This window comes from Dendropsophus ebraccatus, chromosome 8 (genome assembly GCF_027789765.1).
Source record: "Dendropsophus ebraccatus isolate aDenEbr1 chromosome 8, aDenEbr1.pat, whole genome shotgun sequence".
Lineage (NCBI taxonomy): Eukaryota > Metazoa > Chordata > Amphibia > Anura > Hylidae > Dendropsophus > Dendropsophus ebraccatus.
In genome coordinates, this window is record NC_091461.1 from 37,797,763 (window position 1) to 37,821,446 (window position 23,684).

The 23,684-nt window shown below is 44.5% G+C and overlaps 1 protein-coding gene across 2 annotated transcripts in view; it reads right to left on the reverse strand.

Annotated features, from left to right (window-relative positions):
• BTRC (beta-transducin repeat containing E3 ubiquitin protein ligase) overlaps nucleotides 1–23,684 on the reverse strand; it is a 183,258-nt gene that overhangs the window by 87,047 nt on the left and 72,527 nt on the right. For both annotated transcript variants that reach the window (XM_069980182.1, XM_069980183.1), the window contains one exon: nucleotides 8,544–8,633. In XM_069980182.1, the coding sequence (XP_069836283.1) occupies nucleotides 8,544–8,633 (90 nt within the window). The remainder of the gene's footprint in view (nucleotides 1–8,543; nucleotides 8,634–23,684) is intronic.

The window sequence follows — 23,684 nt, forward strand, 5'->3', positions numbered from 1 at the left end:
ATTACACGGAATGATTATCTCTTCACACTTCACCTGTAGATTTCACAGTTAGAATCCACTTGGATTTTGAGTCCCATTGGTTTGAAAGTACAGGATTATTATTATTATTATTATTATTATTATTATTATTATTATTATTATTATTATTATTATTATTATTATTATCTTCGGGGGGATTTGATTTCACACTTCAATCTGAAATCTGTTTAACAGCAAAGAGAAGTGACATGACACCTCTTGGATGCAGAGTCTTACTTACTTAATTGGGTAAGCTTAGATGTGGGGGGTAACTTCTTAGAATGAAGATAACCAGTGGGCAAATCCACAGCCAAAATGCCAACTGGGGGGTCCATAGAAGATGTGCAAAGACTTTCATTTACAAAATGTCTCCTTATATGAACTGTGAGGCCCTATTCACACCATAGTTTTGCTTTGTGTCGCTAGTATATTGGTAAAAAATATATGCCAACATATACAACCGTGTAATAGCAGCAGCCCCCTGGGTTTACAGGGGTTCTTCGGGAAAAGGATTAATTTTTTTAAAATGTGTTAGGACAGTTTGAAAATAAAAAATAAGAAATACTAAGCTGCCTGATCCCACACTGCTGCCGTTTCAACAAACGCTGCTCTTAGTTTCCTGGAGATGTGTCAACGTAGAAAATACTCAGCCAATATACCATATCACGTCTCGAGGACTCTCTATAAGACTGCATCTATACTCCTTTCTATTTGGTTTCTGAGGAAAGCCAAGCAAACTGCTAGGCCAGGAATATCTGTCCCTCTGTTCTAACCATTGTTTAGGGTCTCAGCAGATAATCATGTCCATCTGACTATTAGCTGAACTGTCATATAAACTATTAACTTAGAAATCCAGAGAAAAGAGAAGTCCTGTTAAACTTAAGAAAAAAAAAAATTAGGAATGCAGAGGGGTGCGGGAATGTAAGTTCGTGCCTCAGTAGCGCCGCTCCCGGGTCTCGCTGACAGCCCCCAGCTGTCATTATCGGTTGGCATCCGGGTAGTTGATGGCCCGACTGATGGATTGCCCACTCAGCCAATCAGAGACTGCAGCGGTGTCCCACCCCAGTTACTCATTGGCTGAGCGAGCAATCCATCAGCTAGGTAAATGATGTTGCAGCTGGAGGAGCCGCAGGAGGCCAGTGGCTGTCAGCGAGTCCCGGGAGCAGTACTACAGGGCACGAGGATAGGTAAGTATACTTTGTTTATTATGTTCCCACACCCCCTGCCTTTCTGCCTTTTTAAGTTTCGCGGGACTTTTCCCCTAAAAAGAAACTGTTAGGTTACAAACCCACTTGGCGGGTCTGCAGCGAGTCTCCATGCTGCGTTTTTGCAGCGAGACTCGCTGCAGATCCCGGCCCTATACTTTTAATGGCAGACAAACACGCAGCAGGGATGTACATCCCTGCTGCGAGTTTGTCTGCAGCCCACCCCATTAACCCCCCGGCCGCCGGAGCTGATACTTCACCTGATCCCGGCTCCGGCGGTTCCCGATGTCTTCAGCAAGCCGGAGCGGGGACCAGGCGAAGTATATGCTTCAGCCAGCCGCCCGATCGCCCCCCCGCAGCCCCTGCCGCCCGATCGCCCCCCCCCCCGCAGCACCGATCGCACGCCCCACCGCAGCAACGATCGCACGCCCCCCCGCAGCACCGATCGCTTACACACCCCCCTGCAGCCCCGGCCGCTCGATCGGGGGGGGGCGTGCGATCGGTGCTGCGGGGGGGGCGTGCGATCGGTGCTGCGGGGGGGCGATCGGGCGGCCAGGGCTGCGGGGGGGGCGATCGAGGCTGCGGGGGGGCGATCGGGCGGCCGGGGCTGCGGGGGGGGGGGGGGGCGATCGGGAGGCCGGGGCTGCGGGGGGGCGATCGGGCGGCCGGGGCTGCGGGCGGCTGGCTGGAGCATATACTTCACCTGGTCCCCGCTCCGGCTTGCTGAAGACATCGGGAACCGCCGGAGCCGGGATCAGGTGAAGTATCAGCTCCGGCGGCCGGGGGGTTAATGGGGTGGGCTGCAGACAAACTCGCAGCAGGGATGTACATCCCTGCTGCGTGTTTGTCTGCCATTAAAAGTATAGGGCCGGGATCTGCAGCGAGTCTCGCTGCAAAAACGCAGCATGGAGACTCGCTGCAGACCCGCCAAGTGGGTTTGTAACCTTAGTGTGTAATCAGAGCACCGAACGCTATTTAACCCCTTCAAGACAGAGCCCATTGATACACGGATGTCCAGGTCAAATGAATGCAATGTTCTTCCCCGCCTTCTAGGAGCCATAGTGCTTTTATTTTTCCACCTACAGGGCTGGTTTGGGTGTCATGTTTTGCACCATATACTCTAGTTTTTATTAATATCTTATTGGTGTAAAAGAAAAGTTTTGATTGCTTTTTACTAAAATTTTTTCTGATATATAATTCTAAAAAAATCAGCAATCCTGGTGTTTTTCGTTTCGTTTACGTCGTTCACCGTGCGTGAACAATAATGTTATATTTTATAACATCGGACAATTCCGCACGCAACGATATATAATATGTTAATTTTTTATTATTTTTATAATGGGCAAGGAAGTATATTAAACTTTTATTGAGGGGGTTTATAAGGGTTTTTTTTTATACTTTTTAAAAACTTTTTTCATTAAACTTTAAAAAAAAAACAAAAAAAAACGCTTTTATTCACTTTAAAACATGCAATCATTAGCATAGCATAGATCAGTGTTATCGACGATCTATGCATAGAGCCTGCCTGGGAGAAGACTCTATACATAGATGGCCGATCCGACAGGATAGAGGTACGTGGCTTACCTCTGCCCGTCGGTACAAGCGATCGGGATCCGCAGGGCCCAGTCAGTCAGTTACAGGTGCTTGTCCTGTCACTACCTGAAACACAGCAATCGGTATAGATCGCAGCGTTTAAGGAGTTAATGACAGACAGCTGCGGTATCACAGCTGCCTATTATTATGCTGGGCTTCCGGGACACTTATTTGTGCAGGGCTGCTCTCACTGCAGCAGCCCCCACACACATCAAACCCCTCACAGTCAGAAATATATATGTACCTTCCTACTGCACGGTGTATGGTCAGTAGGAACGTGTGTGTATATATATATATATATATATATATATATATATATATATATATATATATATATATATATATATATATAGTGAGAGAGAGAGAGAGAGAGAGATTGCAGATGTGAAGGGGTTAATGAAAATAGTTTTGGGGGGTTGGCTGTATGTTCTCTTTAAACAAAAGTTTAGGGACGCTTATAGTAATGGTCTGGAGACACATTAAAATAAAAAATTAAGTAGATACCTTAATGTATGGAAACAAAACAAAACTAAAAATCTGCAAACATTTGCTGATCAAAATCTGACACTGGTATTATACCAACCACATTAACATTAGTGGATAGGGTACATCAGTGATAATGTAGATATACAGCACATATAGTCATAACTCAAGACTGCTATAGTAAGCCACACAACTTGGAGTCCCAAAGTCTCTAATGGGGGATCACTAACTTAGAGAAAAGTTTGCCAAACCTGCCAGTTTTGGAAGACTGTGACTATCCAATGTGTATGGTGGTGTCTCCACTTTCCCCCATGGATTGGTAACATGGCCTTTAGTTCTCCCTAGGTAGAACTTATCGTCAGAGATGTGAGACAGCAGCTTTCTCACACACACACTTGGCCAAACCAATAATGTATTTGTATGGGAAAGTTAGGAGGAATAGCTGTCAGTCAAATGCTGCTGAAGATGTATGAGCACCTTATGAAGGTGTATGATTTCCTTATGAAGGTGTATGATTTCCTTATGAAGGTGTATGAGTTCCTTATGAAGGTGTATGGGCACCTTATAAGGCTGTATGCCCACCTAATGAAGGTGTATGAGTAACTTATGAAGGTGTTTGAGTAACTTATGAAGGTGTATGGGTACCTTATGAAGGTGTATGGGTACCTTATGAAGGTGTATGCCCACCTAATGAAGGTGTATGAGTAACTTATGAAGGTGTATGGGTAAATGATGAAGGTTTATCGGTACCTTATGAAGGTGTATGGGCACCTTATGAAGGTTTATGAGTACCTTATGAAGGTGTATGGGTACCTTATGAAGGTGTATGGGTACCTTATGAAGGTGTATGAGTACGTTATGAAGGTGTATGATTTACTTATGAAGCTGTATGGGTACCTTATGAAGGTGTATGGGTACCTTATAAAGCTGTATGGGTAAATGATGAAGGTTTATGGGCACCTTATGAAGCTGTATGGGCACCTTATGAAGCTGTATGGGCACCTTATGAAGCTGTATGGGCACCTTATGAAGCTGTATGGGCACCTTATGAAGCTGTATGGGCACCTTATAAAGCTGTATGGGCACCTTATGACGCTGTATGGGCACCTTATGACGCTGTATGGGCACCTTATGAAAGTGTCTGATTTCCTTATGAAGGTGTATGGGTAAATGATGACGCTGTATGGGTACCTTATGACGCTGTATGGGCACCTTATGACGCTGTATGGGCACCTTATGACGCTGTATGGGCACCTTATGAAAGTGTCTGATTTCCTTATGAAGGTGTATGGGTAAATGATGACGCTGTATGGGTACCTTATGATGCTGTATGGGCACCTTATGACGCTGTATGGGCACCTTATAAAGCTGTATGGGCACCTTATAAAGCTGTATGGGCACCTTATAAAGCTGTATGGGCACCTTATGACGCTGTATGGGCACCTTATGACACTGTATGGGCACCTTATGACGCTGTATGGGCACCTTATGACGCTGTATGGGCACCTTATGACGCTATATGGGCACCTTATGAAAGTGTCTGATTTCCTTATGAAGGTGTATGGGTAAATGATGAAGATTTATGGGTACCTTATGATGCTGTATGGGCACCTTATGAAGCTGTATGGGCACCTTATGACGCTGTATGGGCACTTTATGAAGCTGTATGGACACCTTATGAAAGTGTCTGATTTCCTTATGAAGGTGTATGGGTAAATTATGAATATTTATGGGTACCTTATGAAGGTGTATGGGTACCTTATGAATATTTATGGGTACCTTATGAAGGTGTATGGGTACCTTATGAAGGTGTATGGGTAGCTTATGAAGGTGTATGGGTACCTTATGAAGGTGTATGGGTAGCTTATGAAGGTGTATGGGTAGCTTATGAGGGTGTACGGGCACTTTATGAAGCTGTATGGGCACCTTATGAAGGTGTATGAGTACGTTATGAAGGTGTCTGATTTCCTTATGAAGGTGTATGGGTAAATGCTGAAGGTTTATGGGTACCTTATGAAGGTGTATGAGTACATTATTAGGCTGGGTTCACACTATGTATATTTGAGGCTGTATTTGTGAGGCTGTATAGCAACCAAAACCAGGAGTGGATTGAAAACACAGAAAGGCTCTGTTCACATAATGTTGTAATTGAGTGGATGGCCGTCATTTAATGGCAAATATTTGCTGTTATTTTAAAACAACGGCTGTGGTATTGAAATAATGGCCGTTATTTACTGTTATATGGCGGCCATCCACTCAATTACAACATTGTGTGAACAGAGCCTTTCTGTGTTTTCAATCCACTCCTGGTTTTGGTTGCTATGAGGACCTGACATGAGGACCAAATACAGCCTCAAATATACATAGTGTGAACCCAGCCCCCAGGTGTATGGGAAACTTATAAGTTTTCATTGAAAAAAAGGCATAAGTACTATACTTTATTTAGACCTTGAAAGATGTCAAAAGCTGTGCAGGAAGATGCCAGAAGTGTCCAAGAAAATAAAAAAGCATTAGTAAAGACAATGACCTGTGCTAAACAGTGATGATGTCCCATCAAATATCCCAATATCCAAACCTTTATAATATATTATGCATTCACTACAGGGGCGTAACTAGAAATGGCTGGGCCCCATAGCAAACTTTTGATTGGGCCCCCCGCCCGCCCCCTCTCGATCGACCACTACGCCATCAACACACTCAGCTCTGCACAGGTCCTGTACACCATATAAATTACAGTACAGTTATATCAGGTGACTTACAGGGGACGTCTTCTCTGAGTTCTTCCCTTTTCATTTTCTTCTCCATCTCCTTCTCCGAGCCACAAATCCACAGAATGTGCCAGAAAAACATATTAGTCTTCTCACACTGGCACCATCCTCATCTCTCTATACTGCACATCTGCATTGGCCCCTTTACACCCTCATTTAGTGGGAAGGCTGACTCTATGTGATCCCATTTTATTATATGGCCCTCCTCTCTGTCGCCCCTCCTTATAAATAGCCCCCTTATCTTGCCCCCCTTATAGAAGCCCCCCCATGCTGTCCCCCTTATAGATGCCCCCCATGTTGTCCCCTAATAGATGGTCCCCTATGTTGCCCCCCCTATAGATGGCCCCTCCTATGTTGTCCTCTTATAGATGGCCCCCTCTCCCCCTATATTGTCCCTTTATAGATGTTCCCCTCTCCCCCAATGTTGTCCCTTTATAATATCCCTCTCCCCTATGTTGTGCTCCTCTCCCCTATGTTGTGCTCCTCTCCCCTATGTTGTGCTCCTCTCCCCTATGTTGTCCCCTTATAGATGGCCCCCTCTCCCCTATGTTGCCCCCCCCCCCTTATAGATGTCCCTCTCCCCCCCTTCCTTATAGATGCCCTCCTCTCCCCCCTTCCTTATAGATGCCCCCTTCTCCCTCCCTTATAGATGTCCCCCTCTCCCCCCTTCCTTATAGATGTCTCCCTCTCCCCCCCTTCCTTATAGATGCCCTCCTCTCCCCCCCTTCCTTATAGATGTCCCCCTCTTCTCCCCATCCCCCTTATAGATGCCCTCTTCTCCCCATCCCCCATATAGATGGCCCTCTCTCCCCCCTTCCTTATAGATGCCCCCTTCTCCCTCCCTTATAGATGTCCCCCTCTCCCCCCTTCCTTATAGATGTCTCCCTCTCCCCCCCTTCCTTATAGATGGCCCTCTCTCCCCCCCTTCCTTATAGATGCCCTCTCTCCCCCCTTCCTTATAGATGCCCCCTTCTCCCTCCCTTATAGATGCCCCCTCTCCCCCCTTCCTTATAGATGTCTCCCTCTCCCCCCCTTCCTTATAGATGTCTCCCTCTCCCCCCCCCTTCCTTATAGATGTCTCCCTCCCCCCCCCCTTCCTTATAGATGTCTCCCTCTCCCCCCCTTCCTTATAGATGTCCCCCTCTCCCCCCTTCCTTATAGATGTCCCCCTCTCCCCCCCTTCCTTATAAATGTCCCCCTCTCCCCCCTCCCTTATAGATGTCCCCCTCTACCCCCTTCCTTATAGATGTCCCCCTCTCCCCCCCTTCCTTATAAATGTCCCCCTCTCCCCCCTTCCTTATAGATGTCCCCCTCTCCCCCCCTTCCTTATAAATGTCCCCCTCTCCCCCCTTCCTTATAGATGTCTCCCTCTCCCCCCTTCCTTATAGATGCCCTCCTCTCCCCCCTTCCTTATAGATGCCCCCTTCTCCCTCCCTTATAGATGTCCCCCTCTCCCCCCTTCCTTATAGATGTCCCCCTCTCCCCCCTTCCTTATAGATGTCTTCCTCTCCCCCCCCTTCCTTATAGATGTCCCCCTCTCCCCCCTTCCTTATAAATGTCCCCCTCTCCCCCCTTCCTTATAGATGTCTCCCTCTCCCCCCCTTCCTTATAGATGTCTCCCTCTCCCCCCCTTCCTTGTAGATGCCCTCCTCTCCCCCCCCTTCCTTATAGATGTCCCCCTCTTCTCCCCATCCCCCTTATAGATGGCCCTCTCTCCCCCCTCCCTTATAGATGCCCTCTTCTCCCCATCCCCCTTCTCTCCCCCCCCCCCCCCCCCCCGAAAAACAGGTTTAAAAAACAAACAAACACTCACCTTACAACGCGCTCCCCCGTCGAGCCTTTTTCCTGTCAGTCCCCCTTCTGATGCGCGGCTGCCAGGGGTGTCGCGTCCTATCCCCGACAGCGCGCGTATCATAGAGCTCTCTGTGGGCTTGTGCTGCGGCCGCGACTTCCGGCACACAGAGAGCTTTATGATACGCGCGCTGCCGGGGATAGGACGCGACACCCCCGGCAGCCGCGCATCAGACGGGTGGACTGACAGGAGCGATGTCGGTCGATCACATGCTCCTCCTGGCCCAGTGACTACTTTTCCCTATGGTTGGGGAAAGGAGTCGCCGGGTCAGGAGGAGCACGGGACCCGCATCACGGGCCCCCTGATGCGGCGGGGCCCCGTAGCAGCCGCTATGGCTGCTACGGCGGTAGTTCCGCCAGTGATTCACTACATAGGCCACCAATGTTACAAAAAGGATATGATAAATAGAAAATCTATAGTATGAATTCTAGTTAAGTAATATCTCCTGGAGACGAATCCTCAGAGTTATTTCTGGATTTACTGAGGATCCAAGAATCGTCCATATTCACATGTGCAGAGTCCGTACAGGAACAGGGTAGACACAGAGCAATGTTACACAATGTGCTAGAGCCAGGCTAGCCGCAATTAAAAGGTATATATGGGAAAGAGACAAGGCCTACTTACCTTAACTACACAACTTTCTGTCTTCATGGCAGATCCAGATAAGCACACGGTTTCTTGGGTTAAGTACAATCTGGCACAGCTGTTGTAGGTCTGAAAAAAAAATATTGGGTATTATAAGTCAACTTTTAGCAAACCATGTGCCTGTCAGAACAAACAATAATAATAATTTTTATTTATATAGCGGCAACAGATTCCGAATACACATATTCCGCAACAGATTCCGCAGCACTTCACATATTTGGGGGTACATACATAGACATAAATAAGACATTACAGAGATATACATATAATTATCCATACATGAAGAGTGAGGGCCCTGCTCGCATGCATGAGCTTACAGACTATTAGGAGGGGGTGCGAGACAGAATGGCAGAGGAGCAAAGTCCTTTCTTTTTAGCATGGTCCGGCCATCTTTATAAATAAGGCAGTGCAGATAAAGGTGGGTAAACTGGTCACCAACTAATGCCTCCATACTACAGGTCTAAGTGCTTAAATGCCTGGCGTATGTATTGGGGGGGGAGGGATCAATTTAGGGAACAAATTTCATTATATACATCTATCTATCTATCTATACATACATACACACACACACACGCATAAACACCATACATACATATATAAATTATATATATATATATATATATATATATATATATATATATATATATATATATTGGTAGCCATATATCATATGGGTAAAGAATAAAATATAAAATGTCATCCTCTACTCCACATTAAACCTGCACATTTAGAGGAAAGTCATGTGAGCAACATGTCTTACAGTGGGTGCTCGGGTGTAGTCACCCACTAAGTAGATGGCTTACTATTAGCTACTGGCTGGAATACATCCAAGCGACATCTAGTAAGTACAGTGTATTAATTTACTATTTATAGGGGTCTTAACACCTTTCTAACTGCAACTGCAAATATTATTTTAATAGGACTTTAAAAGGATTTTAAATAGGATTCTCACCCGCCATTAAAGGTCATTTTTACATGAGATTTACATCCTTTGATTACCAGCCTTAGGCTATGTTCACACTACGTATATTTCCGGCCGTAGTGCGAACCGCAAATATACGCCCGTTGGAAGTATACGATTTCCGGCCGCACAATGCACACTACGTATGAGCTTACGGCCGGATCGTATGCGGCGCCGTGAAAAATGAACAAGACCATTGTTTGCGGCCAGAACTGTTCCAACTCACGGCCGTGGATTTCCATGCGGTCCCATACGGAGTACTTATTTCAGCCAAATTGAACTTTATTTTTAGATCCAAAAAGGTTCTGTGTGTTTTATTGGGCTGGGCGAAGATTTCCAAGTAAATGACCTGTTTCAGATCGCTTAGAAACAAGCTAGGGAAGCACAACTGTACTACGGGCGTATGTCCGTGGTTCACCCGCATGTTCGCAATACAGCCGCATGTCTATTTCTCCCACGGCCGTAGTTTCAGCCGCACATGTCCGGCCGCGTACGAACTACGGTCGGACATATACGTAGTGTGAACATAGCCTTAAAGTGACTCTGTACCCACAATCTGACCCCCCCCAAACCACTTCGACAGTCAGATATCTGCTTTTAATCCAAGATCTGTCCTGCGGTCCGTTCGGCAGGTGATGCAGTTATTGTTTTAAAAACAACTTTTAATCCGGCAGCGCTGTGTCTAATGGCCTGGGCTTACATTTGTATATGCATTAGGCTGGCACACCCTCTCTGTCCCTCCTCCCCACCCTCCTCAGCATTAGGAATGCTCCAGGCAGATTGCTTCCTATTCCCCACCTGTGTGTATAATGAACATGAGCTGGATCGTTAATACACCTGTGCAAAGCTTAAACTGCAGTAAATGTTCCTGGATCATTCCTAATGATGAGGAGGGTGGGGAGGAAGGACAGAGAGGTGGCGCCAGCCTAATGCATATACTAATGTAAGCCCCGGCCATTAGACACAGCGCTGGTGGATTAAAAATTGTTTTTAGGACAATAACTGCATCACCTGCCGAACGGACCCCAGGACAGATCTTGGATTAAAAGCAGCTATCCGAAGGTACAAGTTGTTTGGGGGGGGGTCAGATTGTGGGTACGGAGTCGCTTTAAAGGGCAATTCCAGTGATTTATTTTTTTTCTTTCAAATCAACTGGTGTCAGTTCTGTAATTTACGTCTATTACAAAATCTTAAATCTTCCAGTACTTATTAGCTGCTGTCTGTCCTGCAAGTCTATGTCTATGACACACAGCAGCTCATATGTACTGGAAGACTTGAAATCTTAATGGAAGTAAATTACAAATCCCCTGCACTTTCTGAAACCAGTTGATTTGAAAAAAAAAAATTCTGGAATTGTCAGGGATGTAAATCCAACAGACTCAGGCATCAATCCTGTAAAAGCGTGGCGACAATACTCTTCTTACCATACACATTCAGCTTCTCTGAAAACACATGCCAATAACATTGTATCTGGGAGACATAAGGAGATGACAGACATCATGGCTGCCACTTATGCCAGGTAGAGAATAACACTGTATAGGAAAAATTCATCTCTTCTACCTTATCCCAGAGATTGGGCTACAGCAGAAATAGAAATCTGATTGTCAGGCGGATCCACTAACTAATATGTAATGCCGATAGGAAATAGGGAAGAGATGACGCCCATGAGTTATTACCGGAATGGAGTGAAGGTGTCGGGGAATCCTGGCCGGCTGCCCACTTTCCTTGTGCTGCTGAGGTTTTGTATGAGAAGCCTTGTTATTATTATACAGGGCACATCCTGGGCGCCAAGGCCTGAGAGGGATTTACAGCTTACCTTCACTTAGCAAACAGAAGTCCCCTAACTTTATAGCTATTGGGGGAAAGTGTCTGGTTAGTAACAAATGCTCAATCCTAAGGGGGGGGGGGGACACTTAATGGTGACTCAAGTCAGTGGATAAAGTATTTTATGTACATGTACTAGAGGTATCCATTATCTATTCAACCCACTGACCATCGACTTTTAGGATAGAGGGGGGAAAAAAAGAGGCCAAAACTCAAAAGAATGAACTGAACTGATGAAAGGGGCACAGAAATAAAGGGTTTGGTGTCAGCTTCAAACCTAGAGATGTATTGTTGGATGCATTGTTAGTTTGTTTGTTTTAATATGCTATCATATGAGTATAGCTGGTGAATGAAGAGAGTCAACCACTTAAAGATGTTGTTGGGGGAGCAAAAACATTATTACCTCTTCAGCTACCGGGACTCCAGTTCCACCCTCAGCACATCTCAGAGAATTATTTTGAAGGTTGTTGCTAATTACTGAAGCACCAAAGAGCAAAAGTGGCAATGCCTTTACTGCTCCCTAGACCACCCCTTTCATGGCGGAGCTATTCTAGACCTTTAAAGGAATCTGCCAGCTCTATGTAACGCTCAAAGCTCAAGTGTGATGAAGGTTGTGCTGAGCCGCAGCATGCATGCCTCCTCCCCCCACTTCTGCCCGTCTTGACTGACTGACGTACAAGGCTTGGTTTTCTGCACTGAGCATGTCAATCATTCAACTTAGCACAGCCTCCTTGACACTTAAACTATAAACATGACATAGAACTGACAGGTTCCCCTTAATGACAGACTCTTGCTTCCTTGTCAGTGATATCTTTTATTTTTGTAGGTGTTACTTACTGGTGAATACACAGTTGCATTTTTATTATATGGATGTGCATGTACGCCATGATGCGGAAACCTGAGGGTATACACTAAGACGGAATGATCACCCTACAATCTTATTCTGGTTCCAAACCTAAATAGATGTAAAATTCTTGGCCAAGAGCTCTGATTTCTGTCATATGTCATACCCTTTCATAGACATACCTCTGACTGCCCATAGCTACCACTAGAGGGAGCTGGGCAGCAGATAGCATAATGCGTATACATAAAACAGAATGCAGAAAGTACTCAGGGCTCCCCCTAGCAGTGGCTACAGGTACTCAGAATTTTAACATTTAAAAGAAACCTGTCATTATTTTTATTACATTGGTGTATCCATAGAGGCTTCTGCCTGCCCTGCCAGCCTAGATTGATAGATCTCTCACTTTATCCAAACAGGCTGAAAAACAGGAAGAAGCCACGAGGGATGTCCCAGATGACTTGTGGTTCCGGAAGCACGAATGTGATGACAGGTTCCCTTTAAATCTATAGAAGAGAAGTTTTGACAACAGGAGACAAGGAGGATCCAATACATTAGCTGATCCATGGAGTCACGGTGATCTATGTTTCAGATCAGAAGTAGTTTGGATGAGTGTCTAAAACTTATACCCGTATGTATGCAAATTCTAACAGGATCCTTCATGCAAACCAACTTGTATTTCTGGTTTAGTGGTCCTTTAAATGAAGCTGCTAGAACTAAAGGAAACCTATTACAGTTACAGCGTCCTTGTCAGAGATTGCTTCCTCAAAGGATGGGCTCTGTCTGCAGCGCTGCAAGAGATCTGCTATGCTAACAAACACAAATACCGATTTCTTGTAATAACTTCGCCCAAGCTGACCATAATTTTGAATGCATTTTCAATTTTCGTACTGCTGCTGGGGTAAAAACATTGCTGGGCTTCATTTTATTTTTCTGTCCTTTTACAATACGTTCAATGACACAAGATTATCAAACACTGTAATGGCTAATCAATAGAGGGTTTACTTGTCACGGGAAACATATAACACACTAAAAGCAATTGATCACTTCAGTCTGAATCATTTACCAGCAGACAGAGAAAAAGACACCATAACAGCAGCAATGCAATCCCCATTTACACTGAGGCGAACCACATCATACACAATACACAGGGTATACAGCACCACACATGCCCATCACTCATAAGGATGCATGGGCTGTATAGCATGTGTACTGGGGGCTCATCAGACTTCAGCATGAATAGGATAGATAGATGATAGATAGATAGATAGATAGATAGATAGATAGATAGATAGATAGATAGATAGATAGGATAAAATGACATAACATGGACAGATAGATATTATACCATACTATACACATAGATATTATATTATACTATACACATAATATATTCCACATTTTGGGGAATTAGTTACTTTGTAGATTTTGAGCTCCACAATGTAGATCAGAAATGATAATATTTCTTTGCAAGAATGTGTCTCACACCCCAACCATAAAACCCATGCCTATATAGTTTACAACAACTATATAGTGAACAAGCCTCTGCTTTGGATCACACAGCTTTTGGCGCACCCCCTCCAGTGACGACAACATCCAATATCTATAGATGAGTAAATAATAACTGTAATTTAAAAGGGCGGACATGGCGGCTAATATAGTAAACCAAGCCCTGCGTCTGTAATTGTTTACTATAGTTACGGTTCCCTTGAAAATAATTATTCCCCCAAAAATCTAAAGGAAAATATTTTCTTGATTACATGTTTAATTAGGTGCAATACTATAAAGCCGCCTGTAGGTGGCGATATGTGATTTGTCATCTTTGGTTAGAACTGGAGCCTGAAAAGCTAAGTCTGCCTATATGAAACAGCATTATAACCAGGGGGAGGTTTCCAGGATATACAAATAAGAGTGTGTGGGCTTTATATACAAGAATAAAACTCTTTATCTTACAATTACTTTATTCATTGTGTGGATGGTCCAAGTTCCTCTTGGATTATAAAGCCAACACAATGATGTGATATGCCATGACCATAGCAGTGTATCATCCCTGTCCTGGGCTCATTCTATTATAGTTGCCTATGTCCCGGGTGATGTAACATATCCAGGATTCTCTACACCTACATCCTGATTATTATTATTACACAGAAAACGCATCAGGTATGTGAAACACACGCAGCAGAAAAAAATCCATGCAATATAATGAACTTGTTAATGATTTTATAATCCAGAGGATATTCATTATTTGCACAAAAAGGTTTAGATTAGCTAGAGTGACTGACAATATGGCTAATCCATGTATAGATATGCCAATACATCTGAGGAGGATATTGGAGTTTCCAGCCCCAGACTTCTGCTGTGAAGTCTGAATAATACCTAGCATTAAATCTGGTGAAAACAGTCTTATGTTCTAGGCAGCATGCTATCGGCGCCATCAAACACACTGCAACAGTGCCGTCCATTCCTCACATTGCCGCCCACTTCCTGAGATCTCCTCCTGTTTGTACTGTATGTCTGGTTCGGTGCCCTGGAGGCAGGCCCAGCACCCCCAGTGCACCGATATCTCCTCGCCTCAGTGACGCATCAGGCCAGGGACAGATTGGATTCTGAAGGCTATGCGTCACTGAGGCGAGGAGATATCAGAGCACTGGGGGCCTGCCTCCAGGGCACCAAACCAGACGTATGTATAAGTACAAACAGGAGGAGATCTGAGGATGGGAGGAACGGACGGCACCCTTACAATTTGTGCAGCGCTGCAGATCAGGTGATGTGGAAGACTTGATTGAGTAGTTATAGTGGTACATTCGCTTTAGGCCATGTTCACACAACCTATGTTTTGCATAAATCACGGCCGTTGTTGCAATTTGCCGTGATTTATACCAAACATACGTTGCATTGGAATTAATGGAATCTAGGCTGGAATGCATACACATAGTACATGCTCAGCCGGAATTCCAACCGGCTGCACGAAAAGTTGACATGTCAGTTTTATGCGGCCGCTATTCATTGAATAGCGGCCACACAGACATGTCAGTTCACAGAATTGATGTGCCCGCATCCCAAATCAACAGAAATGAAGATCATGTAGTACTGGCTGGGATGATCTTCTCTGACACCGGCCGGGTCACAGAACAGCCGGTCTCATACGTTGTGTGAACATGGCCCTAAGGTGCATATATAACTAAATTACCTCGCCCTGCTCTCAAGATGAGTGGAGGTCTGACCGGCGCTCCTCTGATCGGCGGATCGAGAAAGATGCAGTACTTAAGTGTCTGCTGCAGCGTCTTTAATGTTTCCCTGCAATTGTTGCACTACTTGTAGCACTACTTGAAATGAAAGATCTTCAATGGAAAAATTCATATATTCTGTTCTAGAAGGTGATGCATCTCTTACCTACCAGACATATATACCCAGGGCCGTCTGTAAAGGGAGTTGCATCAGTATGAATGGTCAGGACATATAAGCTGTCACTACTGACGGAGAAGCCACTGATGCCGAGGGCCGATGCATCCAATGCTTGAACTTTTGTTCTCATTCTTGGGACCTCTGGAAAGGCAGGTGTATGGGATGCAGCTGCCATCTATAGTATTAGGTGGGCACTGTGATATGGAAGGGAATATAGAAAGAACCTGTTACATTGAACATGTTGTTTAATTTGACAGCAAGAAGGAGGAGCCGAGCTGACTAATATATAGTTGTGAAGTAGGGCGGGGTGATTTTTTTAAAATTATTCTCAATTTAAATCTCTCTCTTCTTTTTTTTTTTGCTAATTATAAGAGTCTAGTAGTACAGGTTTAGTGGATGAGAGGTGTTGTAATAGTAGAGGTGTAGCGGATAAGGGGTGAAATAGTAGATAAGAGTAAGCAGTAGTAGTGGGAGTAGTAGCAGTAGTTGTGAGAGTAGTAGCAGCAGTGGGAGTAGTAGCAGTAGTAGTTGTGAGAGTAGTAGCAGTAGGGGGGGTTCCTCAGGACACTGCTGCTGCTCCTCCTGGAGGATCTCTTCTGTGGGGGGCAGCAGGGATATCCAGTGTTGTGTGCACACGGCTGTACATACAGCAGGTGGCGCTCTGACCTGCAGGAGAAGCAGCTGCAGCTCTGGGCCCAGTCAGACTGTGTGTTCAAGCTAAAGGCCACCAGTAACCCCCAGGCCCTGAGCTCCACTGCTCCCCCTACATTTACTCCATTTTTGGTTACTTTGGGGGGGGGGGGGGGTGGCCTCCTTCCCCCCCCCCCTCCCCCCTCCCCCCCCCCAAAAAAAAAAAAAAAAAAAAAAACTAAAACAAAACAAACAAAAACAAAACAAAACAAAACCTTTAACCTACAGCAAACATATGTGAGAAGTGGCTTATTAGTTATCAGTTAAATGACCGGGAGCTTCACAACGTTTGCTGGGAACAAATATTTTAATACTACCAATTTATGAACCTACAGAACCCATTACAGAGTAAAAAAAAAGTGCTTTGCTGACTGGCTAATAGTCCGCAAGTTTAATATATATAGGAAAAACACCAACACGTATGGCACTAAATCCTTATGTTAGGCTTTTAAACAGCTGTGTATCCTAAGGGAAAAAAGCAGCTTACGATGAATTGTGAAAATTTCTATTCCTCCTCGGACAGAATTCAACAGTTGCGTTTATGTTGTTGCTGTCCCCCCCATGGCCACTAGAGGGGGTGCTGCTAACACAAACAGGTTGACATATTATAACCATTTCTAACGGTAAAAGAAGAACTTTACAAAGCGTAATTAGACAAACAAATAAAATAAAGACGCGGACATTAACAACGTACTAAATTATGCCAGGTCCCAAGCACCAGCGCAGGATTACATAGAATAATAAGCTGTGTGAGTTATAGGAAGCCGGGCCCCGGCCTACAGAGGATAAAGGAATTATCACTGAGGAAAACTCTTGTGAAAAACAGAGAAAACACACGGCTTTAGAGCGAAAGGCAAAAGGTCAGCAGTAAAAGGTAGAAGAAGGATAATCCACAGAGTGATTCTCTATTTAATAACCCATGACATTACTCCAGCCGTTCACAAGGTGCTGAAAACATGGCAGCTGTTAGCTCCTAGGAACACACTTGGCTCTCGCCTTGTCTGCCTCTCTAACTCAATGGTCCAGCACCTTTAGAACAAACTGCAAAGTATCAATGAAGAGTTGAATTACGACTTCTAACACAAACCCCCTTGTGCGGCTTCACTGCAGGTGAGCGTCTGGACAATAGGAAAGGAAAAGCAGAAGAAAATGGCTTCCCCCCTCCAGATGGTCCTCATTAGGTTCCCTGAATAATAGGAAAAAGCCAACAAGAGGAGAGACACGGTTCGTTTTTCGCCTCTCATGCCTTCAGATGACACCGCGGGGGGTTCCAGTCAAGCAGGACTGATGGTAGGGGGGAAAAAAAAACCCTAACTACTTCAAGAAATATAACCAGAGAAGTTAGGGGGGCATCTCTGCTTTCAGAGCCCCCTCAATGGCTTTATTATGGAGGCCGACATTGTTAGGATGGTAAGTGGACACGTATACAAAAGCACAAGGAGCGCGCACACAAAAGGTTGCCATTTATACCGTTACAAATGAGGCCGAGCGAAAACGCTGACAGACCCTATTAGCAAAGAGCACTGAAACAGCAGAAAACACATTTTCCTTCAAGAAATAAATACACATTTCTAAGGTCATGGGAAACCATCTTGCGGACTGTAATGTATGTTTACCTTACCATAATTAGTCTGTACGGACGGATAGCTGGCACGTGACTTACCACCGGGTACCTGGCATACATAGGGAACGTGCTCTACTTATTCATAGTGATACATAATACGAATATATAACAACACACAGTAAACTATTATAGCAATGTACATACCGGGACATAATTCTCTTTCAAATTTAAAGCATACCTGTCGCATTTTATTATTTTTTTTAAATCAGCAGGGATTATGACCAGAAGTTGTTTTGCAATATACACATATAGCGCTTTGTTATTAAACTAACTTTTGACATGTTATAGAGACATGTCAAATGGTTTAATCGGTCTTGGTCCGAGTGTTCAGACCCGCACCGATCGGGAGAACGAGACAAGAGAAGACCGCAATAAGGCTGGGTTCACACTGCGTTTTTGCAATCCGTTCAATGTATGCGTTTTTAATTGGTTACTTTTAAACGGACAGAAAAACGTAGTCTACACTACTTGTGTCCGTTAAAAATTGCATCCGTTTTGTTCCGTTTTTTGTTTTTTTTGTAAATGGAAGTCAATGGAAAAAACAATTGCATCGGTTTTTGCATTAATTTTTTCATAAAATGTGTATGTTAAACTGATTGCAAAAACGTAGTGTGAACCCAGCCTAAGCGCTTCCACCCTCTGCTCTGTGTCACATGATCGACCTCATGTAAGTCTATGGAGCCTGACTGATTATGCTGACACAGAGCAGTGAGCCATCTCTCCCCACTTGTTCTGACTATCGGTACAGGTCTGAACAGTCAGACCCGGACCGATTATGTCTCTATGATAATAGGTACACTTTAAATTTTCTATGTTTAAATCAGCAGAAGTTAATTGCCCTTAGTTGATGTACAGGAATACAAGAGAGACCAGATATCGGCCCAGAGGGAGCACGGACCAAAGTTTGGCTGTATGTATAACGTGGATTAAAACAGAAAACGTAAAATAATTAGAGTATATTGCAAAACAGCTTGAGCTATCATGTGCTGTCCTTAGAAAGAACGTCAGGCAGGTGCAAAGTGGAGAACCCTTCCTATCTCTGCAAAACCAAGAGATTATAGGAGATTACGGCCGCATTAAGAGAGCCATAACTGAGGCTACTTAGCGGTTTACCATTACATTATGAGCTAGTGCACCTTCAAGCGCACCACTAGTTTCACTGCCAAAGAAGTTCAGATACTCTGCCATCTATGGGGGTCTGAATTTACCAAATCCTCTTTACCATGTATAGCTGTTTTCTCCTTTTATACGTAATGCCATACGGATATGCCAAAGGTACGTGTATGCCCATACTGATATGCCATAGGTATGCCCATACTGATATGCCATAGGTATGCCCATACTGATATGCCATAGGTATGCCCATACTGATATGCCATAGGTATGCCATACTGAAATGAAAACCTGCTTGGGAGGCTGATATTTGGACAGGTTGAAAAGCTGCCATATCCTTGCTCCAAATGGATATAAGGGATCGGCACAACTATATTGGTTTATCCCATTGTGTCCCCTCTTGGAGCAGGATTTCATTTTATTGTAAGATTCATAAACACCATGTTATTCCTATAGTAGGGTCCCAGAATGTGGTGTGGAAAACAGAGATTCATGCCCACCATGAGTCATAACATACTATATAAATCTTTTCCGGCGTTTAAGACGACTTTTTAACCCTGAAAAATCTTCTTAGAAGTCGGGGGTCGTCATATACGCAGAATATGGTCGCCCCATATGGTTGGGGGGGTTCAAAAATGGCCCCATCCCCACCGTATGGGGAAACCACTATAAAAAAAAACAAAACAAAAAAAAAACATTTAACTCACCTGGGCACGTTCCCGACATCGGCATTCCTCCCGTACCGCTACCGGCGCAGGCATTGTGACGTACACTACCTAAGACGGAGATCGCTGAACCTCTCCTTGGCAGCCAAGCGTCTCATCAGAGAGGCTTGGAGATGCTCAGCTGCCAGGAGAGCTTCAGGAGAATGAAAGAGGCGCCGGAAGTTCCCGAAGTCATTCTCCCGAAGCTTTACCGGCAGCCGAGCGTCTCCAAGCCTCTCCGATGAGACGCTCGGCTGCCAAGGAGAGGTTCGTCGATCTCCGTCTCAGGTAGTTTACGTCACACTGCCTGCATCGGGGATGGTACGGGAGGCGCGCCAACGCAGGGAACGGGCCCCAGTTGAGCTAAATGTTTGTTTGTTTTAATTTAGCTGCAGTTAACCCCTGCCTGACCGCAGTAGGGATGCGGTCAGGCAGGGGTTAACATTTTCCGGCGTATAAGGCGAACCCCTGACAATCTACTTAAAAGTCAGGTGTCGTCTTATACGCCCAGTCGCCTTATACGCCAGAAAATATGGTATATAAAAAAAAACTTGCCTCTACTGCTACACTGAACAAAGCCTACAGTATATCCATAGAGATTATACACAACCGTCTTCTATTTAGGAAAGTGGCGGGAAATCTGTCCCACATCCCACCCACTTTAAAAAAAAAAAAAAAAACTACTTAAAAGTGATACACGTGTTAGAGCCAGTGCTGCTGGTGCTTCATAAAGAAGACTATCCTGAGTTGAGTAGCTTGAGATGTATACAGAGGTTAGTGCCATTGAGTTTGCTCCCTTTAATGTGTTCGTTTGTATAAAAAGAAAGTGGGTTAATGAACAAACAAACATGATGAATTAAACTGGAAACAAAAAACCTAAACAAATCTCACCCACTATAAAAAAAGTGAGAGCTTCGATAGAACTGAAGGAGAAAATAAATAAGAGACGGCAATGGGAGCTGATTATATCTCAATGGTAGCAGGGGGGTGGTTAAACATCCTACACCGCCACCGCCTTTTGGTAAGCCATTAGGGTGATCAGGAGGGGGCAACATAAACAGCCGCCCTCTGACCTGCTGCTATTGACTGCCATAGTCACTGCTTCCACAATGATGGGAGGAGGTCAGCCGCTGAGGGTCTGGCCACCACAAAAGCTTTACAAAACCCTGATGGTTCCTATTGCAAGGCAGGAAAAACAGATGGCGGGGCAATAAATTTACAGACCTGTATTCATGAGCTTCCTAAACACTTAGCACTAGGACCTCTGGAGTCTATTAGGTCAATACCATTTCCATAGACATAAAGCTGATCAGAGCGTTTTTTTTTTGTTTGTTTTTTTCTTTTTGTAATTATTAACAAAACTGATAACTGATACTTAAGAGAGTGATGGGCAGGATTCACATGTAGCTTTTTAAGCCAAAACCAGGAGGGGGGTCAAAGGCAAAAAAAAAAAAAAGAAGGACATTCATCCATAGTTCTCTATATTGTTTTTTTTTTGCTGGTTTTAACTAAAAATACTGACCACAATATTCCATGTGAACTCAGACCTACAAGTACAGGTTACGTGAAGGTGTTTATAATGATAATTGGAGATAAAAGTATAAAAGACAGGTATCATCTTTTTTTCCATCCGCTCTTAGACATGGAGGTACGAAGCCTGTGGCTGCCGCACGTACCATTGCCGCCGCTCCCTGGAATTGGGGCTGGCTACTATTATAGGGGAAACCCAACCACTAGTAGCTAACAGCTCAAGGTATCCAATAAAACTAGACAAATACAATTTCTGACTCCCGATGGGGAGAAGGTGTCCCCCTAGTACTTTGGACAGGGTGCAGAGTATGCGTAACTTAGGAGCGTCAATTGGTGATGTCAATGCACCCTTAAAGTGTCTCTGTCGTTATAACTTTCTAATCTAAATCAAAAGTAGATATGATGTAAAGAAAGTTTGCAATTTACATTCATTATTTTTTTTGTCATCATGGAAAACACAGCACCTGTTTTTTGACGGTTTCCTGTTCTTTTCTTTTGAAAAAAAAAAATAAAAAATCTGAAAACAGGACGTCCTGTGTATCCCAGGCCATCTGAGCGCTCACAGAGACAAGGCAGTCATGTGACTGATGGACACATTGAGACGTGACTCTCTGTACTGGCCGGAATTCCTGTGTATAGTCTGTTTTTCACAACCAGCACAAGACATAAAATCTGCCTTCAGGAGACTGGACCTGGATTTCTGGTAAGTACTGCTTTGTTTTACAGCATGATAACAACAACAAAATAATGAATGTATATTGCAGACTTGCTTTATATCACGTCTACTGTTGACTTAGATTTTGAAAGTTATAACGACAGGTACACTTTAAAAGGGGTAATCCCATCTGGGGTAGTTTTGGCCTACCCAGTATAAGATCTTAAGAATGAAGACCTCAAAATCCAAAATCCCAGCAGAATAGAGCTGCAGGCCGTACATGTGGGCCACAGCTTCATTCACTCTCTATGGGGGTGCTGAAGAGCGCCATTCAGCTTGAAATTGAACAGAGCTGCAGCTCACAGTTTTATTCTATGGGGAGTTCGGGATCTCCAATCTTAAAGGGGTTATCCAGCGCTACACAAAAATGGCCACTTTCTTCCAGAGACAGCCCCACTCTTGTCTCCAGTTTGGGTGTAGGTTTTGTAATTCATTTCCATTGAAGTGAATGGAGCTTAATTGCAAACCGCACCTGAAATGGAGACAAAAGTTGTGTTGTCTCTGGAAGAAAATGGCAATGTTTTGTTGATTTGGATAACCCCTTTAAGATTGCAGAGGGGCCCCTGCGGTCGGAGCCCTGACAGATATGCCCTATACTGTGCAAAGCTGCCATAGATAACAATGTATAGCTAAGCTTAGTGATAACAACATTATAGGGGTGGTCTCTATTTAATAGAAATTTAACCAGCTGATCATTATGGGGTCAGGCTTCAGAAGCCCCTAGAGACCAGACATATTCTATATATGCCATCAGTTCATCCAGAGGAAGAGGGGTTCTCTACCTTGGCTTATAGAGTGAACCAAAGTATCTGGTACATAGAACGCTAAAGCTAAAGCCAATGGCCACACAATGGGGTTTTGCACATATGCTGTAGTTGCAACATAGCACATTCTCCTGGGGTTGGCAGGGGGTGGAGAGTGGACAGAGAAGTCAGGCACTGGAGAGAGCAAGGTAGGGTAGTAGCTTTTTAGATCCACGGACAATGCCTTTAACTCAGCAATAATGTTAACTACTGCTAGGAAACTGTTTAAGAGACTCGGCTCCTCAAAGATATTTCCTTTAAAGGGGTACTCCAGCCAAAATCTCTCTTTTAAAAGGTGAAGTCTGAGGATTTTGAAAATCTGGAAGCCGCAGGAGCAGGGGGGGAATTTAGTTACAAGTTCACTGCTCCTACATGCCCGCAGTGAGCAGTAGGACCGGCCGTGGCACCCCCGCTGAGCTCTGGGATCTCCAGGGTGTAAACGTCACGACCTGGCTGATGGAGTGGCCTCTCAGCGAGTCAGTGATTGAGGTGGGACACCTCTAAAGTCACTGAATGGCTAAGCGCCCAGTTCATCAACCGAGACAGGCATTTTCCCCCGAGTTGAGAGGTCATCACAACTCGGGGGGAAAATGACCCGAGGCCGGTCCCGCCACTCACCGTGGGCACGGGGAGAGGTAAGTGCCTACTTGCTATGAGATTTCCCCCTGCCCCTGCTGGCTGCTGGATTTTTAAAAATCCCCAGACTTCTCCTTTAAATCAACTGGTTTCAGAAAGTTATATAGATTTGACATTTATTTCTATTTAAAAATCTCAAGATGTTTTTTTATGTGGATTTGCTCCTGCTCTGGACAGTTCCTGTATGGGACAGAGATGTCAGTAGAGAGGACTGCGTCACACTGGAAAAAAACTGCAGGACATACAGCAGCTGATATGTACTGGAAGACTTGAT